Source organism: Cyprinus carpio, chromosome B18 (genome assembly GCF_018340385.1).
Source record: "Cyprinus carpio isolate SPL01 chromosome B18, ASM1834038v1, whole genome shotgun sequence".
Classification (NCBI taxonomy): domain Eukaryota; kingdom Metazoa; phylum Chordata; class Actinopteri; order Cypriniformes; family Cyprinidae; genus Cyprinus; species Cyprinus carpio.
Genome location: NC_056614.1, coordinates 23,073,550 through 23,092,534, shown reverse-complemented (window position 1 = coordinate 23,092,534; position 18,985 = coordinate 23,073,550). Strand labels below are relative to the sequence as shown.

The window sequence follows — 18,985 nt, the reverse complement described above, 5'->3', positions numbered from 1 at the left end:
TACTAAGCGTATTTTAACTTCAACCCTGATACTACATCAGTAATTGATAACTGAAGTTAATTATATAACACACTTTCATTATACTAAATTTATAGAATAGAACACCTTTATTTCACAGCTGTACTTTGAAATTTAAGATCTAGTAGCAATACACACTTACAAATAGTTCTAGTGCACATGTAAACAAATATTCACAGAACTACGAAGTTACATATTTACATTATTTTTACAGTTGCATTGCAATCTGTACAAACAAAACAAATTTAATTTAATCCTTGTGTTATGTCTAATCCTTAGCATCAGCTAATCTACTGCTTTTTAATTATATTGTTAAAATATATTTTACATGCAGTAATGCACATGCATCTTCAAGAAACATCTAAAAACACATCTCTTCCATCTTTATTTGACCATCGAACTCTAGCACTCTCTATTCTTATTATATTTTATCTATTTTTATTCATTTTTTTTATTAAAAAAAACAAACAAACAAACAGACACTTGGCCCTCTGTCACTGGCACTCTTCGTTCGTTTTCTAACTGCTTGTTTTTCTAAAAAAAAAAAAATCACTATGCAGGTGCATGATCTCTAAAAAAATCGTGTTCTTTAGCCCCGCAATGAATTCGCGGAAGTGACCGCATAATAGATAGCCTCTACAGTATTCTAATGTTCCAGATATAATTGTTTGCGCTCTACTTTAACACTGGGTTTTGTTGTAGGCATAAACCATAAATATTTGACTGAAACTTGTCTATTAATATCTGTTTGCATGAACTTAACTTTGAAATGTTTTAACTGTTGCCCCGCCTTCTACTTCTCAAACCTCGTACTTTCTATGCTATCGTGCTGAGAAAACACGGAGGAACATTGTGCTTTGCGAGCTACCCATCGCGTGCTGGCAGTGGCGTGTACCACAATTTGCTTTGCCGATCAGCTGAGCGAGCAGAAATCCACTGCGCGAGCAAAACAGCACTCCGCGAGCAGAAGCCCGCTGCGCACGAGCAGGATTCCACTGTACAAGCAGAGGCGCTCGCTCGCAGCTACATGTACACCTCTCGGTTGTTGAATTTGTGCGCGAGTACTTTTATCATGCCAGCTGAAGGTTCATTTTTGCGCGTGTGAAATAACATAATGTGCTCGTGAGCATGTCTTACACGCTCATAACTTTTAGCCTCCTCAGTCTAAGTTGTAGTGATCTTTTATGTGGTTTTGTCATTTTTATTAATATATTTTTTACTTAACTAATTTTTATTCCCGTTTTAGTTAACAATATCAACACTTGTCATTTATAAATGTAATGAAAAATTCAGTTGATAAATCTAATAATTCTAGAAATTAAATAAAATGTTTGTGGCATTTAAATTAATTTAGTGCCATTTGAAACTTTATTAATTATTTATATCAACTAATATTTCTGGACAAATCCCAAATGTTTTGATACTGAAAATCCAATGTATTAAACCACACTTTCAAGAGTTACAGTATATAATTTCTTGGAATTCTATTCCCAATTTCATAAATTCGAATTTAAGGCATTCTCAATTAAATTCTTAATGGCCCACAACTCAATTTAATTTAGAACAAAGAAATCATTAAAATGAACATGAGAAACATTTTTGTTTAGTAGGTATTATATGACTCCCAGGCCCAGAGCATGTTATATAATTAGGCTTACTATGAATCGTCAACCTATCCACTAATGTGTTTATGACACTTAATAAGGATTAGACACCAATCTCTGGGACAGCTTTGAGGTATGAACATGTTTCTGTATGCAGCATAGCCATGTCAGATTGTCTCTACATGTTTATCATGAAATCTACACATTTCACATTTAACCCTTTCTTTGGATGGAGCCACATGGGTAAGTCTGATTTTTTGTATGGGAAAATTATCAATAGGCCTAAAGAAAAATACAGAGCAGTAGATATATCAACAGGATTAAAATATAGGTCAGCTAACATGGCGGCAACACAGTGATTAATTATTGGGTGTTAGCTTGACTGGCCTACTGTTATTTGATTAATCTCTTGTCATTTAAGTATGCAGTAGGTGGAATTTGACTCTTCTGTCACTAACTGCATGTTTTCTGTCTCTTTGCCATATTTCTGTCTATAGTATTCCTCAGCTGATTTCCCAATGCACAGCACATCCACATATATAGTGCATATAGAACCAGTGATTTGTTGTTAGTTTCTGTTCTGTCCTCTCCCGTCCTCCATGACGCCGCAGGTTCCAGTGCCCAGACCATCATATTCTCAGGCCAGGGAGAGTCTGGTGAACGCTATTCCTTCGAAGATTATCTGTCTTTTCGCCTGTGGGGGAAAAGACTGTCGATATGAAGGTCCAGCGTGCTGGAGCATAAGCCAGCAGGCCATTAAAGGTGTCTTCTCGAGCTGGTGAGGCCTACAGTGTTTCTATTGTCTGAATGATTCAGGCTGCATCACTATTAATCTGGGTAACACTGCAGCAACGTGAAAACAGCGCTTCAAAAAGCTCTGTATTTGATGGACAAAAACATTGTTTCATGTGGACTAAAGGCCAAAGGTCAAGAAAAATGTGTTTTCAAATTTATCCAGATTAATGTGGACATAGCCTTAGTGTTAGAAAAGACACACCAAACAAATAGGAATATATATATGTGAAAAGAACCAGTGACATCAAACCTGTAAGAACTGAACTGAATGCAACAATGAGAAATTGTTCAGTATAATGTTTTTCCTCTTTCTTTGCCTTACAAAATAGCCATGTATATATTCACTGTTTTTTGTATTTAGGGTGACCGATGACATTATTGCAATGGCACGACCTTCTACATGTCTCATCAAGAGATACTGCATCATAGAGCAGTTCAAACAGTGAGTTTTATTTAATACAGTCTTTAAAAAGATGTTTACTTTACTAAATTTACTTATACTCTGCAGGGGAGTGGTTCTGGTTAATAAGTGACAATGTGTGTGTATGCTTGTGTACTTGCTTACAGGTTCAACATTAAATCCATCATTAATATGCAGATCCCAGGGGAACATGCTCACTGCGGCCCTCCTCTGGACCCTGGCAGTGGGTTCACATATTCACCTCAGATATTTATGGACAGTCAAAGTGAGCCAAAGTCATAAAGTTTCATGAAATTTTCATAGAACTATTTGTATTATTCTCTTGCAACATATCTGGTTCATATTACACCCTAAACAGATATTTCCATTGTGCTACTCCTAAATCTCATTAGGCTACCTATATATACCACACACACACACACACACACACACACACACACACACACACACACACACACACACACACACACACACACACACACACACACACACACACACACACACACACACACACAACACACACACACACACACACACACACACACACACACACACACACACACACACACATATACACACACATATATAATTATACAATTATTTTGGAATTATTTAATTTTAAATTAAAAATTTTATATACACTACTGTTCAAAAGTTTGAGGTTGGTGAGAGTTTTTTAATGTTTTTAAGAGAAGATTCCTATTTTAACCAAGTCTACATTTATTTGATCAAAAATATAAAGGTAAAAACATAATATATACATATATATTTTTAGGATTATTTGATGAATAGACAAATTCAAAAGAACAGCATTTACTTGAAATAGAAATCTTTTATATTATTCTAAATGTCTTTACTGTCACTTTTGATCAATTTATTGCATCCTTGCTGAATAAAATTCATTTCTTTATAGAAAACCTTATTTTCCCCAATCTTTCGAACAGTATTGTATATATTACAATATATAATATAATCACACTGCAAATATGTCTTGGGCCTAAAATGTATGAATGGTCATTTTCTACATGCCATACAATAATATACATTTTCTTTTAATGCTGGTGTAAAATATAACCTGAATATTCCTTGTGAGATTCACCCAGTAAATTAAATGATGAATTAGTGAATTATGTTCCCTTTTGTCTGACAGTTTACTTCTATAATTTTGGGATGTCTGATTTTGGAGTGTCGTCTCTGGAGGGGATGCTGGATGCAGTGAAGGTTTTGGCCTTCGCTGTGCAGGAAGGAAAGGTGGCTGTTCATTGCCATGCTGGACTAGGCAGGACAGGCAAGTTTCATCTCATGCATTATTACTTTAAGATGATATTCTATTTGAGTAAAGTCCTTAATATCAACCCTACTGTACAGGTGTTCTTATCGCATGCTATCTGGTCTACACCTGCCGAATCAGCGCTAGTGAAGCTGTCCACTATGTTCGGATCAGAAGGCCTCGCTCAATCCAGACTCGATCACAGATCAGTCTGGTGTTTGATTTCGCCCGGCTGGTGGGCTCTCAGCTGGCCCAGTACCCATGTCTGAATATGCGGCATGGTTCCTCCTTCAGTCTCCGGCAGTATCTCCTGCGTCAGGCCCTTCTGCTGCACGGGGACGAGGCCCGAACCCTCAAACACACGCCCAAGATCCTGCACATCCTCTGCAGCATGCTGATCGCTCTCACCCAGGGGGCTCCCAGTCCTCCAGAGGTCCAGAGAGAACTGGAGAAGAGGAACATCTCGGCCCTGAAGAAGAAAGTGAAAGTGACACTTCTGAAGAGAAACCTGCCAGCTCTGAAGGAAAGGAGAGGCTCATGTAGAGCGTACTCCTGCGAGTCCTGGGACGAGCCATTCGGGTTCTTGGAGAGGAAGAGGGACGTCCTTCTAAACAAGCGAAGCTACAGCGAGTCAGATCTCAGCAAGATTACTATTATTGAGGTGAGCCAGTCAGTTTCCTGCAAATTTGCTGTGTTTTTACATTTTTGAAAATAAAAATAAACTGTAATATTTGTTCAAATTAGTTAACTACATTAGTTAACATTAACTAACAATGGAAATACTTGTAAAGCATTTATTAATCTTTGTTAATACTGATTTCAACATTTACTAATATGTTAAATATAATATTATATTGGACCTGCTATAACATGAATTAACAGTGAACAGTTGTTTTATTAAGTAATTTAAAAAAAAAAAGTTTAATACGATTACAAATATTTTGCTCATTGTTAGTTAAGGTTAGTTAATGCAATTTTACTGAATTCACATATTCTTAACCATAAATAAAGTGTAATTAATTAAATGCATCAATTCAGGATTGAATCCACCCACATTATCTATCTATATATATATATATATCTCCTACTTCTCATTACATAATATAAAAAATATATACTTCCCTTTCCTCCTTTATTTATATTAAACATAAAGTTTAATATAAATAAATGTATATATTTAAATTCTAAAACTGAGTGTGTATATCTATCTATCTATCTGTCTGTCTGTATGTGTGTGTGTGTATTAAAATACAATTTTCGAATTTAAATAGATTTTCTAGATTATAATTTTAATAATTCTATATATATATATATTTATTTTTTTTAAATACATTTTTATAATTTTTATTTATTTTATTTTTTTTATGAAAGTTTAAGTTTATGAAACTGCATAACAGTGACATATGAAATCCTGTTGTTTCTGCAAGATTTTATGTTCTCACGCTACTCTCCTCAATCTGGTGGACACCACAAAATAAGCAATGGAGAAATCGTCCCATCAAAAGATCAGAGAATCCCAACAGAATCCCAAAAGAGTCCTCAAACCCCGATGACAGACCAGCGCAATGGGACGACAGAGAAACACAGCCCCAATCCACCATCAGCTTCTCACCCACAAAATGAGAATGTGAACAAGAAGACAAAATGTACAACCAAGAAACCTCAGGCTTATCTTAAATTCAGCTCAAACATCGAGGTCAGTGTGAGACCAAATAAAATATCCAACATTTTTTCAGCATCTTAGTTCACTGCCTGAAGAATTTTAGACCTTTTATGTTGTATTACCTCTTATTTGTGCAATTGTTGTGGATGTTTTTCTTAAAGTTAAGGCTGGAGCATCCTACATCAGCTCAATCATCATTATCAAGAGCTGTCGCTAAAGCAATGGCACAACAGCGCCCCCCACTGGACACTGTATTGAAAAAAGCAGCGGTTTTGCAGGTAAAGCATGTTTAACTTGGTTTCGACAAGAAGAATAATGTTCCTGGATCCACACCCTGACAAAAGGTTTGGTCCAGTAAGCATGATCATGTTTTCATATGACTGCATGTACAGATATAATATTCATAGCAATGCTAAAAAAAAAAAAAAAAAAAAAAACATTTAAAAAAATCACGGTATCTGTATTGTTTTATTTTTTACATTTTTTGCTCACTTTAAAATCGCTCAGATAACCATATTGGCTTTTACATATATATTTATCTAGCATTTTCCTTACATCTACATATGATTCTATCTGTATGACAAAAGCTTTTGTTTTATGTCTGTGAATACTGTGTTAATGCAGGAGATTTTACCCTGTTTTAATTCTCCTTAGGATGAGCTCAACTTGAGTGAATGTGGCTGGGCTACACTTGTCATGGAAACAGATCCTGACGTTCTGAGCACACTGTTATGGATCTGGCTGGACAAACTAAAGGTCAGAGGTCACAGTATATGGTAATTCTGGTGCAAAAAGATGACAGTAATAGTTTCTGGAAAACAATAAGCCTGACATAAACATAACACGCTTATGAAATTTTAAAAACTATACTTTTAAGAGTTTTTCTCATTGTTTCGTATGCAGTGTTTTAGCTGCTGTGCTTTATCATAACAGGATCCCGTTCTCAGTAAAGGTGACATAGAGAGGCTGACCTCAACCTGGCCTGCACAAAACCTGCACAATATTTCACTGCAAAAGGTGAAAATCTGAACTCATTGTGACAGAACACACTACAACACAGTTTGAACTAGTTTGGGAAAACATTTAAGCATAAAAACACAGAAATGGCTGTTTAACAAGTTAAAAAAATGCTTACATATCTATTACACTTTTCTCTGTGTGTGTCATACAAATAAGGCATATTTTACATCACTAAAAATTGGTACAGAAAATATTTATACTAAGAGATTTTCACAAATAAAGAAAAAGCAATAACACACTGAATTAAACATGAAATTCTGAAGTACTTCAAAACTTTTGAAGTACAGATTGTTCAACAATGCACAGCTTCATGTGGTTATATTTCTTTTGTGTTGTTTTAGTATCAGCGGCACACCATCTGCTGTTTGCTGGACTGTGTGGGTCAAGTGGCGGTTCGATGTCCTCAGTTTGAACATGCTATACTACATAGACTCATACGAGCTTTAACAAGAGTACGTTTGTGTGTGTAAATGTGCTAATTTTCCCAAATTAATAGATACATAAACAGAGAAGTATTTTAAATTAACTTTTGCATGATTTTGTATTTTAACAGCGCCCTCCAGAGGAAATAGAGAGAAACAACATCTTGTTACAGGTCCTTAGAGCTACAATGAGGGAGCAGTACCTACACAACCACTACCCAAACACTACAACACCATCACAGTGTTAGGAGCGGTGCTTAAACTAATGAAACCAATAAAGCTATCTATATAAAGAACCATTGTTTGATAAATGAATGACTGATCAAGTTATTGATTTCTGTTCCAGTGTGTACAGTCCTCCTTCAAAGTATTTAAAGGGATACTCCACCCCAAAATGAAAATTTTGTCATTAATCACTTTCCCCCATGTCGTTCCAAACCCGTAAAAGCTTTGTTCATCTTTGGAACACAATTTAAGATATTTTGGATGAAAACCGGGAGGCCTGTGACTGTCCCATAGACTGCCAAGTAAATAACAGTGTCAAGGTCCATGAAAGGTATGAAGGTCGTCGTCAGAATACTCCATCTGCCATCAGACGTGCAATCTGGGTTATATAAAGTGACAGGGACACCTTTTTTAAGCGAAGAAAACAAAAATAACTACTTTTTTCAACAATTCCTTTGTCAACGGTCTCCTCTGTGTCTCTCCATATAACCGTATGCTGTGTATGCTCTTCTTTATCATCCGCGCCACAAGGATGCTCTGTTTTCTTTCAAATCAAAGCTAAATAGACAAAGAAACAGCGCATGCTTGTGGCGCGGATGATACAGAAGAGCATACACAGCATACGGTTATATGGAGAGACACAGAGGAGACTGTTGACAAAAAAAGCTTTGGAACGGCATGGGAGTAAGTGATTAATGACAAAATTTTCATTTTGGGGTGGAGTATCCCTTTAAACACTTATTATTTAATGTATAAAACTATATGATTTTTGTTGTGTTAGTTAACAAAATATTAAACTGAGTGGCTTCTGTTTTGTCTTTTTAAAAAGAGTATTGAAGTATAAATGTAAACATGTTTTTGTGAAATGTTAATCTGTAAAAATTTATTTCTTTATTTACATATTTTTTTGAAAGTGACGCATCACATAATATATAGTACATAAGATATTTTCAAATTTATCACTGGTTTTCCATACATTTTTTTCATACAATATTTAACAAAACCAAGACAAAATACAAAAATCAAGGTGAAAAAGATCAATATATATATATAAAGTAAATAATAATAATAATTAAAAAAAAAATTGTTTTTGCCCCTGATGTGTCTTCTCTCTCCTTTCTAAAATAATGTATTTTTTTCTAATTTAAATGTATCTCATTTAAAAAAAATAATTTGTTTACTTATTGTTTCATTATTTAATTTATATATTTTGTTATCCAGTGAAATGATATACAAATATTTTTAAGTGTGTCTTAAGTGTCCAAATAATTTTGGTCGTTCCTTTGAAATATGGATTAATGTGTTTTATAAGTGTAGTATAAGTAGTATAATCTGGTCTAAAGACGGAGGTATTAAATTACCATTTGAAATATCTCTAAGGAGAGCACTTGCTGAATTTGGTTATACCTTAATTTGTTTAATAATTAATAAGAGCGCACGGATTACTGTGGAGCCACTGGAATGTCACTCAAAAATGACATCAAAGAATCACCATGGCGACGGCGCCCTAGAGATTCAAAAGATACAATTATAAACAATCAAAACTACTCTCAGCAGCTGAGAGTTTCATTAGAGCTCTTCACGAGCTACATTTATAATTTTTTTTTTTTACCTTTATTTTACGTTTATTTTATCTATATCAATAACAGCGTTTTAGTGTATTGTAACTGGCATTGTTTTGTCGTTTTAAGTTATCTAAGTGTAACTTACATCTAAAAATCATCAACGCACTGAACACAATCTAAGCTATAATATATTAATTCTTTCAAAACTCGCCTGGAGATCGAAAGTCTTATTAAATTCACGAACTTTTTAATATCTTGCACTTGAGGTAAGTTGCTATTTTACTTCGTTTGCGGTTTACTTTTATGGTTTTTGTTACAGTTAACGTACCATTTACGGAGCTGTATGCTAATTTTATTTAAATTAAATTAAAGTTAAATTAGACTAAATTAAATATTTTGCATAAGCCTACACTAACAAACAAGTGTCAATGTGTTAGATAGGTTAGTATCTGTCATCACTTCCAGAAAACTATCACACTAATGTAAGGGTATTACTCTTTGCATCCTAGAGCTTTTCTTTTCAGACTGATCTGGTTTTTGGTTTTCTTAAAACTGAAGATTAAAAATCATAAAAATCCCATAGACTTACATTTGTTCAAATGAGCCAAGACTATTCAAACTCCAACTGTCAAAAATTTGAATCTAAACACACTGAAGCCCATTAGGTTCAATCAAACTTCCCCTCTTTGCTCTATTTCTAAGCCATTTAAACTCATTTAAGCTTCCAATATATCTAATATATAGCTGGTTGGCTGCTTCCAGACTGGTTTTAAAGTGGTTTTGGCACCTTTTTAGCTGGTCAGGCTGGGAGACCTGCTAAAAGACCAACCAAGTTTAAAACAGCTACTATTTTAAGCTTAAACCAGCTAAGACTAGACAACTAGCCTAGGTTTTAAGATGGTTTTTGACTGGTTCAGCTGGTTTTAGCAGTTTTTAGCTGATTTTTAGCTGGCTTTTTGCTAAATCAGCTGGTGTTAGCTGATTTTAACTGGTCTCTAGCTGTTTTTTTTTATTGAATCGGGTGTATTTAGTTTGTTTTTAGCTGGATTTTACAATGTTAAATCATGTTAAAAACATACTAGCAGCATGTTAATCATGCTGGAAACAAGCTAATAACATGCTAACCACGTTAACAACATGCTAGTCATGCTAGAAACACACTAATAACTAGCTAATCATGCTAGCAATGTGCTAGTAATATGTTAATCATGCTAGTAACATGCTAATCATGCTAGAAACACGCTAGTGACATGCTAATTATGCAACAAACATGCTAATAACATGCTAATCATCATAAGCAACATTGCAAGTAACATGCTAATCATGCTAGAAACAGGCTAATAACATGCTAATTATGCTAACGACACGCTAATCATGCTAGAAACATACTAATAACTAGCTAATCATGCTAGCAACATGCTAATTGTGCTAGAAACATGTTAGTAGCATGTTAGTCATGTTAGTAATTTGTTATTATGGTGGTAATATTGTTGTTAATATGCTAATAATACTAAAAACATGCTAGCAAAATGCTAGTCATGCTAGAAACACCCTAACAACCACCCTAGGTACCCTAGCAATATGTTTTATACCTATCTGTTTTTCTGATAGACTGTATTGCCTTGAATACCTTCAAACTTTAATCTTTAAAACTATTTTAAATTTCAAAACACTTTCTGGTTAGGATTTAACACTTTTATTTAACACAAGTATTTATTTATTTACAAGCAGTTTTAGTAATTCTTGTTTCTCAACAGACATCATGCCTGTGGAAGTATGGGTTGGTCCTTGGAAGCCCCACAGGCCGAGGGGCCCCATTGCTGCGATGTATAAGAGTCCAGGGCCAACATATTCTCTGCCAGGGGCAACTGGTACACCCCCCCCCCCACACACACACACATTTGATTCACTATATTAGTGAAGACTTCTTATAGATTAGACAATGGTTTATAATATTAGATTAATGATATACAGCCTAGCCTGAAGTAAACCCTCACAGGAACCTCTGCAAATAAGCAGATTTTAAAATATTTTACCACTTTAGAAGTCTTTTAAACTAGTGAAATCATGTAAAATGTCCTCACTTGTTGGCTGATGTAATATTTCACTATATAAGTGTGGATATTTAGGCCCTCACAAGTATTACTAAAGAGGTACACAGACACACACAGACACACACATATAGAAATGCGTATAGCTAGTTACAAAATGCGATAACCTAATCCACAATCTAACCCTGAGAGAAAACATTTTACACTTTTCACAGTTTCTAAAACCCTTTTTTATACCGTTACAAACGTTCTCAAAAAGAAGGTTCGGCTCACTTCTGGGTACATATTTGTCCCAAAAATATTAAGTAGGTACATACATAAACAAATTACAATAAATACAACCAGTAAATCAGGAGCTAAAAAGTGGGGTAAAAACTGTGATTCGGAGGACCAATAATCATTTCTAAATGTTTTTTTTTTTTTAAATGATAAGCTATTGCCCTGCCATGACTTTGAGGCATTTCTTTGCCCTACACAGGAATGAACGACCATGACCCACGGATGCAGAAAGGCCCAGCATTTAGCTTCGGCATACGTCACCGTGACTCACAGGCCACCTCTTCCCCAGGTCCTGGATACCTCGTTCCCTCCAACATCACCAGGGTGGGTCGGGATGGAACCCCTGTGTACTCCGTCTATGGCCGACCTAAGGATATTCAGCCCTTTAAAACCCCTGGCCCAGGTCTTTTACACAACATAAACACACAGGCTTTGTAGCTGTACGATAAAGTTCACTCTTATAAGAAAGGGTAGAAAACTGTCACTGGGGTGGCACACTTTCTAAAGGTACTAATATGTAGCATTTAGGGGTTAAAAAAAGATGTACCTGTTAGCTTTTGCACCTTAGAACAGCCCAGTGACAGCATTGTACCTTTTCTCTGTGAGTGTAGAACAGATTAAACTGGCTTTTGATTTTTCTTTCAGGCAGTTACTCCCCTGAAAATGCAACAAAAACCACCTTTTACTCTGCCCCTGCATTCTCTCTGTCTGCAAGGACTAAACTGTTTCGTAATGACCAAACACCAGGTAGATTCCCACACATCTACACAGCAACACTACTGGAACAGGAGCGTTTCCTGTGAATTTCATGCATTATCTTGTCTCCAGGTCCAGCTGCATACATGCTTCCTCCAGTATTAGGGCCAAGAGTTGTAAATAAAGCATCTGCCCCAAATGTCTTCTTCGGCGGTCGTAGCGCAATCGGCAGCTTCTATGAAGATCTACGGAAGGTGCGGACACATAATTTTACAGTATTGGCCTTTACTTTGCAAAGGTGATAACATTCATTTTCTCAGACTCCAGGCCCAGGGACCTACCAAGTGGTGAATTCAGGTGTGTACAAACGCAAGGCTCCTGAGTACAGCATGACCGGACGCAACTTCTCACCTGGAGACACTACAAAGAAACCAGGACCTGGAGCCCACCATCCAGAAAGGGTCTGTACCAGGCCAACATATACAATACCATTTTTTTCTACTATACTAAAGATTATGCAATCTAAAAAATCTATAAAAACAGGGCACACTATACTGTATAATTTGAAGGATTTTTTCCATATTTATTTTTTTACAGGTGTTTTACCAGTATTTTGAATTTCACACGTCATTGCATTGTGTTTTAGAGTTAACAGAAAATTACACAGTAATGTGTAATAAGCTGCCAGTAATTTTTTTGTTATTTTACGGATTTACTTTTTACAGTGTGTGACACTGAATATTGGAGTAATAATGCTGAAAATTCAGATTTGTCATCACAGAAATAAATTAGATTTTAAAATATATTCAAATAGAAAACAGTTCTTTTAAATTAATAAATAATAATAATATGAATAAATAATTAATATTATTTCACAATATTACTGTTTTTACTGTATTTTTTTAATCTATGGTGAGCATAAAATACTTTAATTTTTTTTTCAAAAACATAAAAAAATCTTACATACTCCAGACTTTTGAATTGTAGTTTCTAGCTTTGGAATGCTCTCTACTAAAACTCTTTAAATAACAAGAATTAGTACTAAAATGTTTCCCTTTGTCTTTCTCCACAGGTTACTTTTACAGGAACCAAATCTCCCAGCTTTTCCTTTGGAATTCGTCATTCTGAGTACACCTTTCCTTTAATTGTGGATGGGGCTGATTAAACAGGTCAATTCTGTTAAACAAGCCAGTCTGCCGTGTCAGGTCTTAATATCTAAATAACTTGAAATAATGGAGTTTCATAATAGTAGATGCAGTAATTGTGCTGTTGCCACAATATAAAAAATAAGCTCCATTCCAAAACCAAGTGAACCAAGTCTACCTAGACTAGCATTTTAGCACATCACAGACACAATCTACTACTGCTGGGTCTGATTCCACCTCGTCGAGTCCGAGTCATGTCAAAATCATTAGAAGTTTGAGTCCATGTTCATTCATAATTGCAGTCCAAATACCCCAACTCTACAATCCATACACAGAGGTTATTCCAAAAGATAGGCAGCAAAAACAAATCATTAAAAACAAATTATACAATGTATAAATTCTCTCATGTTCACCAAGGCTGCATTTAGTTTGATCAAAATACAGTAAGAACAGTAAGATTGTGAAATATTATTACAATTTAAAATAACTGTTTTCTATTTTAATATATTTTAAAATGTAATTTATTTCTGTCATGGCAAAGCTGAATTTTTTCATGTCAACTCACTAAGTTTTTGAATGGCATAGAGGTGGCAAACAGCGCTGATGATTACTGTGTAAATCAAGAAAGAAAGTACATCTTTGAATCAAAATACATTATGTTGTCACTTTATTTATTTTTTTCACTTGGCATTTCAGTCATACAGCTGTAGCTCAAAGCAAAAGAGACATACCAGGAACAGTATTTACATTAATATATACATTATTCTATTTTAAATCTTTCTATAAAACATTTTTTTTCTGGTTCATGCCATAATACATTTAGTGAGCTTTTCTTTTTCTTTCTTTCTTAATAAAATGCACTTTCTCTGAAAACCTCATGTAATCTTACTTACACAATATAGTTTGTCAGGTAAATCTATTTGTAACTTTTTTTCCCCGCCAGCATTTTTGAAAAAATTTGCCAGCCACCGCCAGCAATTTTGATGATTTTCACAAAAATTTGATGGCCTCCAGTATATTTTGCTGTAGGAATATTTGAATATGCAATACACCAAAATAAAGATCAGAGCCTCTACTTTTATCAACACTTGAATATAGGTAGGTTTCATAAAAATGTATAGTTTTGAGCAAAAAGGTGAGAAAATCAAATTTTTGTCAAAAACTACATCTGGATAATATTCAGTACGATTATCAAAGCATAAATCAAGTAAATTGCTTCCATCAACACCTCCAAAGCTTGCACAGACATATACCACTTCCTGGATCAACTTTTCACATTATGCAGTTTTCATTTATATGCTGTCTATTGCTGATGATCGCATTATTTTTAATATGCATCTGTTTACATAAGAGGTCTTGTACTCATTCAGAAGATTTGTAATAGCGCCCCCGAGTGTATAACCATAGCCAAGCTGTAAAAACTTGTCTTTGGCAGGGAAGCCAAAACACAACAATTCTAATTATTTTATTTATTTATTTGTAGTGTAGGTGGATTGAATATTGCCGTCATGCAGTAACGTTTTATCGCAGTATTGTACTTGCTACTGTCTCTTTAAGATGATTTCACTGTATATTTTTGTATTATTGATATCACAGTTAATCTTTAACTGCTTAACTTCACCAGTTTAAAAGTTGTATTGTCTCTAAACGTGTGCTTCCACAGCTGTTTTTACCGCTATGATCCTCATCGGATGTTTCATACAGTGACTATAAAAGTAAGGGAACACTCTCTCAGTGAACGTGTGTTTAAACACATGCAGATCAATATTACGACCCGAGTCATTGAATGTGACTTTGCCCTTGTCCCAGTCCAGCTGCACCCTGATCCTCTGAATTCTCTGGGTGACCCGTAGAAGGGTGAGGATCTCTGGAGAACAGCCCTTCCCGTATTTACCGTTGCAGAATCCCACATACCACAGGCCCGTTTTGGAGGGGGTCTGTCTGTGTTTGTATGCAGACTCTGTGATCACTCCCACGGCCCAGGCTGTGCTGTCTCCCACCTCGATGTCCCAGCAGTGAGTCCCCGAGTTAAAGCCCTCAGAACCTAGAATGCTTGTGTAGCCGTCGAATCTCTCTGGGTTTGCTGGAAGCTGTTGAAAATGCTCGTCAGTGTAAGTTATACTGGTCAGATCATCCGACACGAGCAGATAAGGATGGGCGGTGTTGGGGTCAAAGGTTACTGGGGCTGGAGGGAAAGAGATAGAGATGTACTCACTTTTAAGACATTCACACACTTTGAGAAATGTAAGACACTGGCAGTGGAATGTGGGGAAAAAGCAAATTCTTAAACTTCTTTAAACTTGAGTGCTGCATTTTTAGAACTAAAGAAGCCCATTTCTGCCATAGAATAATTTTTTTTTTTACTTTTCTTGTTTTTCTTTTCTGTCTTTTTTTGAGACTCTGAGATACAAACTCTGAATAAACTCCCAATCCAAAAGTCAAAACTCAGAATTCTGACTTAAAATCTCACAATTCTGACTTGTTCCCCTCAATTTTGTTTACATGTCACAATACTGACTTTTTTTACTTTTTTTCTCTCTGAATTCTTTACTGTATATCTCAAAATTGAGTTTATATTTTACAATTCTGGCTTTTCCTTTTCAGACAAGCAAGATAAAAGCTTGCAATTCTGACTTTTTTCTCAGATTTCCATGTGTACAGTATATCTCACAATTTTGAGTTTTTATCTCTAATTCTGACTTCTTCTCAGAATTCTGTTAACATCTCACAATTCTTTTTATTTCTGCCATTAATAAAAAATACAAAAAGGTCATTTTGACATTTTATCTCACATTTCTGACTTTTTTCTTGCAATTGCAAGTTTATGTCTTACACTTATGACTTTTTTCAGTGTTTACATCTCGCATTCTGACACATTCTGTGTCTGGAGTTTTTCAAAGCAAAAACACGTTCTGTGTGAATCGCTCGCAACTTTTAAAATGTATCTCTAGACCTTGTGTTTTTTCCATTCTGCTGCATCTCTGTGTGGGAAGATTGAGAAGATTTATTTTATCTGCTCAGTACTCACTGTATCGGGCGTTGGCTTGTAGTTTCTTCGATACTTCAAAGGTTATGTTACCCACATGTTTTGCTACATTGATGAGCATTCCTGAAGGTCCGGTCTGATCCCGCATTGTACACTTTGTTCTGAAACAACACTTAGTCAGTACTGATGTGGGTTTGGATCAAAACCAGAAGTTAAAGAAAAAAAAAACCTTCTCACCTTTCATTTGTAGCCTTGTAGTTCTAGAAATAATATCAATAAAAACAGAAAGATTAATCTTTATTATGTGATCAGAAAATCCACCAAAGCTGCATTTATTTGGCCAAAAATATAATAAAACAGTAATATTATGAAATGTTATTACCATTTAAAATAACTGTTTTCTATTTTAATACATTTTCATAAGTAATCGTGTCATCCTTCAGAAATAATTTTAATAGGCTGATTTGCTGCTCAAGAAACAATACTTATTATTATCAATGTTGAAAACAGTTGTGCTGCTTCATGTTTTGTGGGATTTCAAAAAAAATGAAATAGCAATGAATAGAAAGTTTTAAAGAAAAGCGTTTATTGGAAATTGGAAACTTTTTGGGATATTATAAATATCTTTCATTTTGATCAGTTTAAAGCATCCTTGCTGATTTTTTAAAATCACATTCTGCAATTTCTACTCAATATAATGGAAAAATATGCATTTTTCTTTGATATTTTGAAATGAAACATCATAAAACATAATTTAAACATTCAGAGTCCAGAAAACAAACCAAGTGCTTCTTACCGCAAGAAATGTGTAGTCATTCCTTCTCAGCTGTTCTTCGATGGACTCGATAATGCGTGAGAAAGAAAACATCCCTGATCTAATCTCCTCAGTCTTGTTTTTAATGATCTCACTCTTCTGCTCTTCTTCTTTCCTCAGCATCGTCATCCTGGCTGCCTCTTCATTGTCCAGAAACTGGTGAAGCTTTTCAAACGCCACCTTAATTGTAGTCTCAGTGTGTTGGCTCTGCTTCTAAACACAAAATATCAGCAAATTCAGGCTGAAATATCCATATGGTAGTTAAACTGTGTCAATGTTGAAATCTCCTCCCGGTACTCACCTTTATATACTCTGCTGTTTCATCCCAGGACTGTTTAATTCGTTCGTACACTCTGAGTCTCTCCAGAAAGGCCTTTAGTTTCAGCTGGAGCTGTTGCTAACAAATATTAAAAAGTGAAGTGAGACAAGTAAAGTTGGGGCAAATTGCCTTTTATTTATTTTTTTAAATGACACCATCAGTGTAGGGATATTTTTTATCAGGCATGTAGAATATGTGTTTTAATTTAGTATTATGTATATACTGTTATCATATTTACATACTATTATCATATAGAATATTTATATTTTGAATTAGCTTTTATTTTTATATTTTCAGTTTTAGTAATTTTGTTTGTAGTTTTTTTTTCTATTTCTGTATTTCTATTTAGGTTTAATTTTTATTTCAGTTTTAGTTTTAATACTTTTAGTACTTATAAACTTAGTTATATATATTTATATATAACTATAAGACACACACACACACACATACAGTATATGCTCATTTCAGCCTTTTTTATATAATATAATATTTTTATATAATTTGTTTCATTTTTGTGTTCATTTCAGCATATTTCACACATACAGTATATGCTCATTTCAGCCTTTTTTATATAATATAATATTTTTATATATATATATATATATATATATATATATATATATATATATATATATATATATATATATATATATTTTTATATAATTTGTTTCATTTTTGTGTTCATTTCTGTATATTTTTTTCAGATGTTTTAGCGTGATTTTCCCAGCATTGTTTACTGATGTTAAACAGGTGTCCAGTTTATATTTGACTTTATCAGCAAGTTCCCACGAAACGTTGGTTCCTGTAAGCCTGAGAATGTGTCATAAAAGAGTCATTAGTACACTAAGACCTGTTTGACAAGAGCTTTCATATCTAACCCATTTCCAGTCCATTAAATCTGAAACCAACAATCAGTGAAATCTGACTAGATTCTCCAAGCTGGCCTTTTCTGCAACTGACTATTGTTAAAAATTGTGTTTCCATAGAATCTGATGCTCTGAGCTCTTACCCTGAGGTCCTGCGACGCATCTGCTGTTGAACGGATGCAATGGTTCTTATGCGATTTGGCATTTCTGCATTTCCCACAAGCTAGTTCTTGATCTTCAGTGCAGAAGAAAGTAAGAGGTTCTCCATGAAGACTACAGAACTCCACAGTCTCTACGGGAGGCTCCTGAGTTGTTTCTTCTCTCATCAGATCACACATGTTTCTCAGCACAATGTTTATAGGTGGGTTAGGGTCGGAGGACAAAGTTCTGCAGATAGGGCAATCTTGAGTTTCTCGCCGGTTCCAGAAGGTTTTCACGCAGCCGTTACAGATGCTGTGAGAGCAGGGTAGAAGAACGGGATCCCTGAAGATGTCACAGCAGATGGGGCAGTAGAAATCCTCCTCTGTAATGGACAGTCTGCAGGCCATTTTGCCACCAACGCAATTAAATGTTTTAGCTAGTTGTGACTTTCACTCTCTGTGTGACTGGTCCAGCTGTCAAAGAGCACAAGAGTGTCTCTCAACTCATCTGTGTTTACATCCTAGACACCTGCGAATCAGGGTGGAGCTTATGAGAGCAAAGACAGCATTTCAGCAAAACCATCTATTGTTTAAAGCATTCAATATTTTCTAAAGTAACACCCTATTAATTTCAATAATTATTTATACTTTAACTTTATTCACCAAGTAAAAAAGTTTTTTTTAAG

At 34.9% G+C, this 18,985-nt stretch overlaps 3 protein-coding genes across 5 annotated transcripts; 2 read left to right on the top strand and 1 right to left on the bottom strand.

Moving 5' to 3' along the window:
* Positions 1 to 580: 580 nt before the first annotated feature.
* LOC109085136 (protein tyrosine phosphatase domain-containing protein 1-like) lies at positions 581 to 7,509 on the top strand. 3 transcript variants are annotated; one of them, XM_042744434.1, is made up of 12 exons: positions 581 to 1,865; positions 2,120 to 2,400; positions 2,779 to 2,859; positions 2,985 to 3,103; positions 3,989 to 4,126; positions 4,207 to 4,769; positions 5,535 to 5,804; positions 5,933 to 6,049; positions 6,426 to 6,527; positions 6,705 to 6,788; positions 7,133 to 7,243; positions 7,345 to 7,509. In XM_042744434.1, exons 2-12 carry the CDS (start codon positions 2,222 to 2,224, stop codon positions 7,459 to 7,461), a joined length of 1,881 nt encoding a protein of 626 aa, XP_042600368.1. In that variant the 5' UTR covers positions 581 to 1,865; positions 2,120 to 2,221; the 3' UTR covers positions 7,462 to 7,509. The 3 variants fall into 3 exon arrangements, with proteins under 3 accessions (XP_042600368.1, XP_042600366.1, XP_042600369.1); XM_042744435.1 differs by having other exon boundaries at positions 582 to 1,865; positions 2,234 to 2,400; XM_042744432.1 differs by having other exon boundaries at positions 581 to 2,400.
* A 1,558-nt stretch (positions 7,510 to 9,067) lies between these two features.
* LOC109079975 (outer dense fiber protein 3-B-like) lies at positions 9,068 to 13,216 on the top strand. Its single transcript, XM_019095111.2, has 7 exons — positions 9,068 to 9,269; positions 10,761 to 10,874; positions 11,533 to 11,736; positions 11,979 to 12,080; positions 12,162 to 12,283; positions 12,350 to 12,490; positions 13,102 to 13,216. Exons 2-7 carry the CDS (start codon positions 10,766 to 10,768, stop codon positions 13,192 to 13,194), a joined length of 771 nt encoding a protein of 256 aa, XP_018950656.1. The 5' UTR covers positions 9,068 to 9,269; positions 10,761 to 10,765; the 3' UTR covers positions 13,195 to 13,216.
* Positions 13,217 to 14,455: 1,239 nt separating this feature from the next.
* Positions 14,456 to 18,812, bottom strand: LOC109055047 (E3 ubiquitin-protein ligase TRIM35-like). The gene is made up of 6 exons (XM_042744431.1): positions 18,303 to 18,812; positions 17,276 to 17,371; positions 16,957 to 17,187; positions 16,398 to 16,420; positions 16,203 to 16,321; positions 14,456 to 15,359 (listed from the first exon to the last, which is right to left on the bottom strand). The coding sequence occupies exons 1-6, from the start codon at positions 18,705 to 18,707 to the stop codon at positions 14,818 to 14,820; spliced, it is 1,416 nt and encodes a 471-aa protein (XP_042600365.1). The 5' UTR covers positions 18,708 to 18,812; the 3' UTR covers positions 14,456 to 14,817.
* Positions 18,813 to 18,985: the final 173 nt, after the last annotated feature.